The 11,499-nt window shown below is 38.3% G+C and overlaps 1 protein-coding gene across 3 annotated transcripts; it reads right to left on the minus strand.

Annotated features, from left to right (window-relative positions):
* Positions 1–7,004: 7,004 nt before the first annotated feature.
* On the minus strand, positions 7,005–11,499 carry LOC106635816 (sphingomyelin phosphodiesterase 4). 3 transcript variants are annotated; one of them, XM_089593256.1, is made up of 13 exons: positions 11,402–11,499; positions 10,587–10,889; positions 10,401–10,500; positions 10,068–10,299; positions 9,776–9,989; positions 9,590–9,702; positions 9,358–9,516; positions 8,918–9,278; positions 8,624–8,851; positions 8,440–8,532; positions 8,190–8,366; positions 7,888–8,117; positions 7,005–7,806 (listed from the first exon to the last, which is right to left on the minus strand). In XM_089593256.1, exons 2-13 carry the CDS (start codon positions 10,782–10,784, stop codon positions 7,665–7,667), a joined length of 2,247 nt encoding a protein of 748 aa, XP_089449382.1. In that variant the 5' UTR covers positions 10,785–10,889; positions 11,402–11,499; the 3' UTR covers positions 7,005–7,664. The 3 variants fall into 3 exon arrangements, with proteins under 3 accessions (XP_089449382.1, XP_014203452.2, XP_089449381.1); XM_014347966.2 differs by lacking the exon at positions 11,402–11,499 and adding an exon at positions 11,011–11,365 and having other exon boundaries at positions 8,633–8,851; XM_089593255.1 differs by lacking the exon at positions 11,402–11,499 and adding an exon at positions 11,011–11,365.

Genomic DNA, 11,499 nt, shown 5'->3' on the forward strand with positions numbered 1-11,499 from the left:
TAGGTGTATAATAAACGTTTTTTTTTTTTTTCGCAAATGGCTCACCGAAAATCGTACAACAGGCGTTTGTGTTTTTTTTTTTTTCCTGAAAATAATAGCCACGTCAAACACTACAGAGGGTGAAATTCAAAGTGATTGCACCGTAATATTTTAAGATGTAGATAGGACGTCTGCTCGAAGAGTAACCCGCACCACTTGAAACAAGGTTTATTTAAAGCATCAGTTGAGTCGACAATGTTGATCGGGAGGAAAGGATTTCTATACTTGCAACGTCTTGTGTTGCATATGCCCACGCGTCTTCAAGCCCAGCAAAGTTCGTAAATAATACGTACACCCCCTACCCCCTACACACACACACAGAGAGACGTGGAAAGAAAATTCATCAAAGTTTTCGCGGACACCTTATACATGGCACTCGAAGCCGATGGAACAACAAGAGATGCTACAGACGAAACGAAAGTTGGGCGCGCGGAACTCATTTCGGGTCGCGCGGTGCAGCTGTCGACGCGGGATGAAGTGAAATTTGCATGAATGACGCCTCGAAAAGTTTGTCCGCGTAATGTACGACTGATCCGTGCAAACCCACAAAACTCACTTTTTTTTCTTTTTTTTTTTTTTTTTCATCCGAAAACACAATGGCGCGTGTAGGACAAGGCGAGACGGCGTGAAAACAAGAACGTAATCACACGACGCGATGTAAAAGCCTCCCTATACATATATTTATATGGGCTAACCATCGAGTTATCCAAACAGTTGCGCGTACATTTGAAAAGCGTAGCTACGGCCCCGTATCGATTAGATTAGGAGCATCGGATTGTCGGATCGAGCGTATTTTCATCGCTTCTCACCGCAAGACTCTTGTTGACGGAGTAAATATGAATGCGGTGTATTTTTGGATCGTCTGTAATAACAGAGGGCGATTTTTTAGTGGTATTTCGGATGGGAGCTCATCAAGGGGAGAAGGGCAGAGTGGCCAAAGAGGTTCACCACAGGAATTTTTTTGGATTTCTTCGATACATATATATATATTATGGAGCTCGAGGATGCGCCATTTTCGAGTCGTTTAAAGACACACGCGGAGGCTTTTCAAAGTCTACTCAAAAGATTTCTCGTCGGGACTTTCGAGTGCTCAGTCCCTCGGAGCAAAGAGAAAAGTTTTTTTCTTTTTTTTCGTAACTTTTTCAAAAGTTTACTTTCACAAACTCTCCATTGTCACTTTACCGATACATTCGACAAACACGGGCACACAAAATGGTGCAATACAAGTATTGGTTCAAGTATGGTGCAATACAATTATCCTACACTGATGGATTTGGATAAGTGAAAAAATGCTTTGGAAAATAAATTAAGCAATTGAATTAGTTACTCTATACGTGAAACGACCCCGTTAGATCGTCGCGGAGGGTGTATAATTGACACGCTGCATCTTTCTTTGGGAGAAAAATGAAAACTGATGAAAAAGAAAAAACCCGGAGATGTACCGATAATATCGCGCTTTTTTTCCCCCATACGCGTAAACAAACAAAAGTGCTCGCCTCCAATCAAAACACTCGATCGCAATCAATACTTGTTTCTTGTATGGCACAACTCGAGCGCGGACGCGCGTGCGATTAAACGTTCGTGTATGATAGGTACAGCGCAAATTGGGTCAGCGTCGTGAAAAGGGGGATGATGTGCTTATAACCCCTCCCCCCCTCCCCATGCGACAATTTTCCCGCTACTTCCCCGCGTGCAAATGTATTTTCCCTCGCTATCCTCCGTACGTATGGGCGAGTAGGTATGCCGTGCTGTGATTGCTCCAACGGTATGTACAAATAACGACGGCGCGACGTATCTCGTTTTGTCCGCATTCGATTTTGTATTTGGAGTAGAAAAATCGACGCAGCATCCAAAGCGTGTGTGTATAGCATACGCACACGGAAATTGCGATGATACACGCTCGACATCTGAGGTATAGGGCTGCATTTGAGGGTATAATTTTAAATATTGTTCAATACCTATACGTTGCTTTGGTTGTGTCATCATTTTTGATTACTGTATTAGAAAGAAGAGCGTATTTTATCGATATTGCATTAGAAAAAGAAAATAGTTCAAATGGCACATAGGTAGGTACATGTGTAACAGTAATAACGTCGAACAAGCCAAGTGTACTTCCAACTCGTAGGATTGCAAATGAATAGTTCCAAATGTCGATAAATCGTCAAATGAAACCAATCGTTGGTACAAAATCGATAAGCACGCAAGCTTTCAAAGTCAGACGATGGGACACAACATAATATTAGAAAATAACACATGCGCACGGGGAGCATTGAGAAATGAACGTGGAAGAAACGGCACAAAGTGTCAATTTACGGGACAATATAATGCGGCGCGCAAGTAGGAGGAGGAGGAGGTGGGGGAGGTTCTTCAAACAATAGCGAAAGACGTTTCCAACGAGTCCTCAACGAAGCTTGACCCGAGGTTATTCAGCCGGGCCGATTGTCCCTTTAACTGTCGGACAACGGGGGCGTTTCGAAAATTGCATGTGCATTACGTGCGCGCGCGCGGAGGCCTTGACGGAAATCACGCTTTTGTATACCTATACACAGAGTCGAGGCGCTGTTTTAGGTGGCTCACCCATACCTGCCGATTTTTCTCCCCGTCGCATTGGTTTGCCGAGTGGAATTCAATTTCCGTACTTGGATTCTTTTTCTTCTCCGAGCCTGGCAGAGGTGCCGCTGCGTTGTTAACGAACTGGTCGCTTCTGGCTCGGGGGTCCCTTCGGGAGAAAATGGCCAAGTTTTCCTTCCACCCTCCTTCGCCCCGTTGCCCAATGAAATTGCCTGCGGAAAAAGTTGCCCGCAGCTCTCTCTCTCGTGTATACACGCACGCGTGCCCTCCTGGTTTTTCTCTTTCTCTCTTTTCAGTCTCGATAGCGGGCTTGGAACTTTATTCTCCGAAGGTCCTGATTTCGTTTGTCAACAAGTAAATAATCCACTCGGCGGTTTTAGCCAGTAACCCCGTTGGTTCTGGACATCTTTCGGAAAACAAACCTCGTGATGTGATTCGTACAATACGTTTGGGGAAAAAAGCGATCTAATTGAAAGGGAAATTCACTCGGCCTCTCCTGGAATAGCATATTCACCATTGTTTTTTAATATAATGTGAAAAATAGGAGCCACGGAAGTATCGAGGAGAGGAAAAAAACACGATACTTACGTGCTGCCTTGTGTTCTGTAATGCGATGGATATTAGGGAACGCCCTGATATTACCGTAGAATTTGTTTCTGCGACTGTAACTAAAGAAATGATGTATAAACCTCGTTAATGCTAATACGTTTACATTACGACCTTTGTCCAATAACCTATATTGTGTCGACTTTGGGTCCATTGAAAGCACGTAATTTTTTCTTGATTTTAGAGATAAATAAGTACACGATTCAGCCTTGTTTCGACAAATTTTACCCTTTGACGTATATAGAGAACAATTGCATTAGTCTGACCATTTTTTTTTTTTTAAACCCCTTTCTGACTTTTTTTCGTTGGCCGTACCATTTGTACCATGAATATTCGTTTTCATTGAGGTAAAACTACTGTCGCGTAAAGAAGATCACTTTGACTTTAAAATCGAATGCTGTATACTCTGCAACAGGAGGCCAATGTCCATTGCATTTCATTTGAATTTATTGATCGATGTCCTTTGTATACATGCAGAGTCTGCGCGTTTTATCAATAAGATACTCTGGGCACTACGTACTGAGCAGTGCATTTTTTGTAAGTTGGATACTCGTATGAAAAAATCATTTTTAAATAAATATGCTGTAAGATGTTACTTTTTGTGTCATAATTTTTTAACTTCTTTCTTAAGATTTTTATACAATTTTTTTTTCCTCTTACAAGGACTATAAACTATCTTCCCGGAAATCGAAGATATTGTAGCACGATATTTATATGAATGTAAAAGACCTACTAGATTATGTATTAGATAACAGAGAGAGAAATTTCCTCATAAATACATTTTTTTCGTGCCCAGTCCTTAGAACTTGGGAGAATAAAAGTTCGCTCGAGAAGATTTCAATCTTAATTTACTAAGGATATCATATATACAGTCGTAAAGTATATACCTAATGTACAACTTGGCTCTGCGATGTACGTAAGTAAAATGGATCAACTTGGGGGAAAAAGTCGGCTTCGATTGTACCCATTAGGAAACTCATTTATTCATTATAAATCAAAAGAATTCAATTTGAAGGATCGATCGAGTGTATTGTTCCCATACTTTACGTTACGCGTTCAATCGTCGTCACCTTTGCTTAATTTTTTCATGTATATCTCCAAAACACATAAATATTATATACACGTCACACGTATATACCACACAGACACGCGCGTAACGCGTCCCCATCAGTCCGTCGCTTTATAATTAGGTTTCGGAGCGCTCCTAGGGTCACCAGATACTCTTCCAGTGCGCGCATAAACAATCCCCCCCACTCCCCTTTCCTCAAGCGTTTCTTGTCTCGTGCTTGTATTTGGGATTTATCGTACAACGGCGACTCTCGCGTTACTTTGTCTTCCCAACTGGATAAGTACACAATTTTTTTTTTTTTTTTTTTTTTTTCTTCGCTCTAATTAAATATGTGCACTTGTTTATACAAATATATATATACATATGCGGCAATAGAGGCAAATCGATTGGTTAGATGATGCAGGCAATCATCGAATCTACCTATATATTTTTATGAAGTTCCTGAAATATAGGCCCATGAGGTAGAATAAAAAAAAGGGAATGGAACAATAACCATTTGGGAGAATTTTTGATTGCCGGCCTGTTAAACGAATAATGGCCCGTGCGGTAGACGCAATTGGATATGATGAGCAGAGTAAGAGGCTATTTCTATCGAAGAGCTATGAGAGCGGAGATAAGAAAAAAAAAAAAAAAAAATTATGGTATCAATTTGAGGTGAGAGATGAAAGAAAGCGCTATAACCAAGACATATCTGCTGAGCACTATGGGGGAGAATAATGGGTGTTGCGTGCATACTATAACTTATTATTTTTATTAATCTTGCGAAGTGTTTTTTTTTTCGTCTCGTTCTATACGTATCTCGTACAGAGACAAGCTTTCATATAACGAACGTGTGATACTTACAAATTAATGGTACTTTGACCGATCGTTAAAATGTCACGAATTTAATAATAAATCATATTTATCCCTTTACGATATTTTGTGTCTCAATGAACTCCTATACGGTACAAAGTAGTCAATACGTGCATTTGTGCCTATATAAATATATTTATTTCAATTCGGGAGACAAAGTCGCACGAGTTGAATCAACTTTATACCGAAATTTCGACCCCCACCCCCTCAGAGTCGCGTCTGCGTCCCCTCGTATACGCGTGCCAGCCGATAGTTTATTAATAGAGAAGATCGAAGGCGTCAAAATTCGAGGGGAACTCTGAGAGATAATAAGTGACGAAATATCATCGTCGTGTCCCGGTGATCCGCTGATGGCCAAAAGTAGACGGGATGTGGGGGTTCGCACGCAAGTTTAATTTGTATCAATAGGTATAATGTTACAACTACACGAGATTGCCGCCAATTGGTCACCTTCGCGTGTTTTGGCTTCTGGTGAACACTTTCGAGCAATGACGATCGTGGTCAAGTACGAGGCCTACGGGTTTTTTTTTTTTTTTTTTTTTTTTTCCTCGAGGGTAAAAATAAAAATCGGCATGGCGGGTTTCGTGAGTTCGAGGATGGAAAAAAATGCGATTTCCTTGCGTGAGCTTGTTAACGAGGATGTAGACGTTCAAAAATGAGCCGAGTATAACAAGGGAAACCACGGGAGATTGTAGGTGGTTTTTTTTTTGCATATTTTATGTGCATGGGTCCCGAAATTTATACTAAGAAGTGATGAACAATGAGAAAAAAAACCTTAAGAGTAATCAAAGATACCGATTAATAATACATTTTAACGTTATATATAAATGCCCAATAAATATCTTGGACCCTAAATGTGGATACTTATTTTCGTGGAACTTGGTGCTTACGTGAAACGAATTCGAAATTTTGTGTGGGCGTGTATGCGATATTAATTTATTATCCCTCCTCCACTTTTGCTTACGCACTACGTGAACGATGGCACGTGCGAAAAAGTAATACGTATCTTCAGCCAAGTACGTCACGGATCAGAATCCTATGTGGTAATCTTGGAAAAGTTATTTATTGTAAAAAAAAGAAGAAAAAAAATGGCAAATATTAAATATCGTGGCACATTTATAGGATTTTTTTTTGACGCTGGAAATAATGAAGCGCGTTGCTTGATGATGATTTCCCGGGAGAGTATCAATTCTATATTTTGGCAGAGCACAATAGTACGTGCTTTCGTTACAACGACGGTGATGCTAATTTTAATCAATTATTATCATCATCAAGATTACATTTGTCTGCTTGATCTGATTTTGTTCAATTCCGAAAAAAAGTTATTTTATGATCGTACAATAAAACCATATGAAAGGTAACAACAAAAAAATAAACTTCCACTGGACTTTAATGAAAATTTTACTCCCGATCGCAAATTCACACTCGAAATCGTCATACCACCGAGGTATACCTGTACATCCAATGGACGATAAAATCGCTCGGACTCGGACCAACGTATACACTGTACACTGACTATCAGACACTACAGACGGGATCAAGCATTGGATTCGATTCCATTCAACGAGTAACAAGCTCAATAAACAACTAGTACGCGTCCCTCTCCAACATTGGGCACATTGAACGCTTCGATGCGTCGAAATAAATTAATGTTATGACAATGCTCGCACAATTACCACAGATAAAACGGTCCAAAGTGGATATGTGTTATAAACTAGCAAGTGCGACAACAGCAGGTTCCTCACTCGCGATCTGCCTTTACGATTTTTTTTTCTAAAATGAAAGAAAGGATCTTACGGAGTTATTTTTTTTTTTTTAAATCTTTTTTCTTTTAATCTCAAGTGTAACAGTATTAGTGACGCTAGTTTGAAGAAAACCAATTTTTCAAGATTGCACTTTTTTTTACTGCTGCATGAGCTACCTTCATGCTTCTATAAGGACTTGCCGGGAACAATCGGTTGATATTTAGTTATTAGATGTATATTTAATAAGTGTAGCAAGTCAAAAATGTTCAAGTAAAACCATCTGCAACGACAAGGACGTTTTATTAAGCGTTAATCGTTACATTAAATTATATATTGTCTTAAATGTTCCGTCGTTTAAAAAATTTTTTTTGTTAGTGCATCCGATCGATTACAGTATTAATTTCACTTTTACGAGAAGTTCAAAAGTAACGAATGCTTTAATGAACATGTGGTTTAAGCTGCCAGTACGCGCAGAATATCGAATCTTGGCGCTTACAATAAATAATTGATCGATCATGTTCCTCACGATGTTGTCCACACAATTGTACGGAGTATAAACTTTCACGTAAAACGTATATTGATGTGTAACACTGTCTCGTTATAAAAAGTAAAAGATAAATTGTTCCATATTTTTTCATTCTTTATAAAAATACGCGTTTCGGTTAGTTAGCAAAAAATATACGTTAGATATTATTTATAATCACAATTTCTTTGAAGGAATACAGTGATCACTTGGCATGACTATCTCTGCAAAAAACAGAAGAAACATTGACTTTGCATTTTCAATAAAAGCTAGTTGAAAAGGAAACTCTGTGAGAAGAATCAGTCGTGCATCTGGTCCTCCAGGGCTCAGTGACAGCCTTGAATAATACGATAAATGTCCAAAGAGAAAGTAAGAAAGCCAAGTATTGAGTCGTTCCGAAACTGAAATTACAAGACGGTTCATTGAAGAAGTTTACAATTTGAGAATAATTTGAAATAAACACTACTGTTCTCAACGGGTACCTAAGCATCCAGAAAACGGACATTCCGATGGCCAAATAAACCAGAAAATGGTAACTAGCAGCCGACCGGAGACTGACATGCGGTGGTAATCTTTTTTCGTATCCAGACGAAAATCCTTGTGATGTGCGTTTTGGCAATTGCACGACGGTCGTCGGAGGCTGCAAAATCTGTCGAGTGACTCGTCCGAGAAAAGTCTCCCGATTGTAAGTCTCCGTTAGTTGTTGCCGATACTAAATGCAAACAACCGAGATTCATTATTTAATCTGGTTAGGGCAAAATTTTTCAATTCTATATATTATCACCTTTGTATTCAAGTAGTTGCTCAATTTGTAGAATAATCGAACCAAGAATGCGATCTCGTAGCTACGAACTGGTTGCAATTCGGGATCACCCATGTACTCGATGTATCTGCAACTTTGACGGCTATCGGGTACAGGGACAAAAACGCCCGGTCTTTTTGAGTTGAAACTAGAGTCGAGCTGAAAAAATAATTCGTGATAATTATAATGAACTGATACGTCTAAAAGTATTTTAATTTAATGAAATACGTACTGTGGATGGATGATGATGTGACGTCTGCAACACGCTCTCGTGGTATTCCTGGTCAGCAACAGCAGGAACATGAGGAATTGCATTTTCATCAATCTAAAAAAAAACAAAAAAGTAGCATATATTTAATGCAAGTATCGCTTGTGACATAATTTAATTAATTAGTGTGTTAGTGGGTTAGTAGTACCTGGCCTACCTCGAATATCTCTATCAATTGAATCCTCACGCTTGCAAGGTAATCCGGTACCTCTCTGCGCGTTTCAAGACTTACATCATTGACAGACTTACTCTCAATGCCCAAAAATTCGCAGATTGATGATAAGAATCCTTTATTTACCCGTTGTTTTTCTAACGCATCTACTAAACTCACTGAAGTAGAATACGCCTGGTTTATCATATTTAGAAAACAAATCACCTGCAAAGTCCACATCACAAATGAGAATGAAAAATTTTGACTTTCGGGATCTCAATGTATACTCACCTGGGAAACAGTAGCCTGAGAAAACATCGGTACATACTGATAAGATGGACCTTCCAGATCGTGAATCTGCTGGCGAATCATCCCTGTCCATTGATTAGTCGAGCGATTGCGCATCGATGCAACCTCGTCAATGCAGTTTTCCACGTCCCGCAACATATTTGCCAGGTGAGGTTGAGAGAATACCTTTGTTACTCTGAACAATTGTTTAGCATTTTTCGGAGCGACTAGATCGAGTCTCATAAAACGCTGTAGCAGTTGTTGAAAAATTGCGGTGTATGCCAACAAATTCTGAGCAACAAACGATATCCAATCAACAGGGTCGTGAATCGTAGTAGCTCTTCTGTCTTCTCTGATTGTTTGCCTGAAAATCAATTTAAACAATGAATTCTTGTCATGCTCATAATTTTGTTATTTTTTTCTCCAATTCAAAGAAATCAAACCCTTGTTTCAGGTATGAGATAGCTGGAACATATCTCCATGGCTGTATAAAACTCAACCAAACTTCCAAGATATTTATAAACGATCCATCAAGTGGCCAATGCTGCATTGTTTTGCTTAAGAATGTATAAATTTTTCCTTGCACAGATGGCAGGATTACTCTATAAATACAAAAGTATTTAATAAAAAATCACTTTTACTGATAAGGGAAAAATTTAATATTATATTGTGTACCTTTTTAATTCATCCATGGCACTTCCGTCGCTGATAAAACTATTTGTAAATTTATACAGAATTTTTATAAACTGTCTGATAAGACGCATATGCTCAGCAGTGTATTTACAACTCTGAAAAAAGGTAGAGATAAGTTGAATATCGAAATTTTATTCGTATCTTCAGTATCTCAATTAATCAACATACTTTTCGAGGCAAATTCCCATGAACTGATAAACTTGAATTAAGAGAAAAGTGTTCATCTTCTGTAAACTCTAGCCAAAAATCAAGGATAACTTGTACAAGGGTTTCACTTCTCCAAACCTGTGATAAGCACTGCTGCTGTTGTGGTACACCGCTTTCAGGGCTCATAGAATTAGGGTTGACTATTGTTGCTTTTAGAAGGCGTGTAGTTTGTATTCTAATGGTTATAGGAAAGAGCAGATGAGAAATGATATCGACAATTGCAAGAAAAGTCCTTTTTATTTTTTAATAATACCTTTTTACGTCTGGTGACTGCATCAGTTTTCTTGAAGAAGTTTTTTTGATGTATGGACCAATAATAGGCAATACCGGTGAGTTATCTTTTGGTAGAAAATGACACAAGTATCTATTGGCAAGCTCAAAAAATACAGTGTCATAGGATGAAAAAATACTCTCTTGTGGTGGGACTTGTAACCAGGGATTAGTTAGATGAAATACAAAATGAAAGATGTAATACTCAAAGGGATCTGTACATTATTAAGGAAAATAAAGAGATTTGCAAGATTTTCATGAGCTCAAGAGTATACATCACAAAATGTATATTATATAGAGTTTTTTAAAAGGATACTCATACACAAAACTGTACAAGGACGAATACCATCATCTTTGAGTTTGTCCAAGTAGAATGGTGGAATGATTCCCTCTTCTAGCATGAGTCTGATTTTTGCCTAAGAACAAACATTAACTTGTAAATTTCATTCATTGGTACGTTTATCAGATTGCAGTATCGTAGTATATAAAAGACAAGACTTACTGGCAGATAAGATACTGAGAAATTGTATTTCAAATAGCAATCGGGCAGTAGTTTGTAAACAAGGGAAAACATTGGACCCATTGGGCTTAAAAAACTCAACAGGATCTCATAATCCAACGGATTTTTTTTCAATGTCAAAGTGTGAAGACTCCAGCCAACATTGTCGCCAGATAGACCAAATATAGAATTAATGAGCATTGGAAAGACGTGTTGCAACTCATTTGTGCTTAATTCATTAATAAGCGTAGTAAGCTCTGAGCACCGTTGAACTATTGGTAATGTCAAGTAATGTTGGACTCTTCCCTGAATCAAAAATGATTAACGTTATTTTCCGTTTGAATAATATAACCTTAAACAGCTAAAAATCACTAATTAATCTAAAAGACTGAGCATAGAAAGTGTTTCAATACAAATGACATATTACCGTTATCATATCTATCATGTTCGCCATGATGATTTATTTACTAACACAACTTTATTCACAATAAATAACACTAAATCTCCAACAATCGCAAAATTTCTCTTGTTTACATATTCTTATTGAAAGTAACATGGAGTTGTTGCGCGTGTGTTGCTGATAGTCGTCTACCACTTTGGAACTTTGGGAAATATTCACTTCAAGCATTCAATCACTTATCCAATCACACAAATAAAATTAAAAGTATTTGAAAAGTTAAAACTATATACTGGCTTATAATTTTTTTATGAATTTAATTCATCATTGCATACAGAAAAATGTAACCAAAACCATGTTGGTGTGCTCGCAGTAAAAAGTACCATATCTCTTTCGAAAGAAATTCACTAGGAAAACTTACTAGGCCAGTGTCCGCAGTGGAGGGTCTATTGGAGCCGATTTATTAGACCCTCCGCTCACTGTATAAAAATTCACTAAGTGTCCGAAGCGGAGGGTCTA

Source organism: Copidosoma floridanum, unplaced genomic scaffold (genome assembly GCF_036245765.1).
Source record: "Copidosoma floridanum isolate Cflo_tuat_1 unplaced genomic scaffold, Cflo_Japanese_pri ptg000019l, whole genome shotgun sequence".
Lineage (NCBI taxonomy): Eukaryota > Metazoa > Arthropoda > Insecta > Hymenoptera > Encyrtidae > Copidosoma > Copidosoma floridanum.

Excerpts from the sequence above, each read along its gene's own strand:
- LOC106635816 (XM_089593255.1), bottom strand. The coding sequence starts at position 11,037 with ATGGCGAACATGATAGATATGATAACG. Across the intron at positions 9,279-9,357 it reads ATCTCATACCTGAAACAAGG|GCAAACAATCAGAGAAGACA; the intron begins GTTTGATTTCTT and ends ATTGATTTTCAG. Across the intron at positions 8,118-8,189 it reads GCAACTACTTGAATACAAAG|TATCGGCAACAACTAACGGA; the intron begins GTGATAATATAT and ends GTTTGCATTTAG.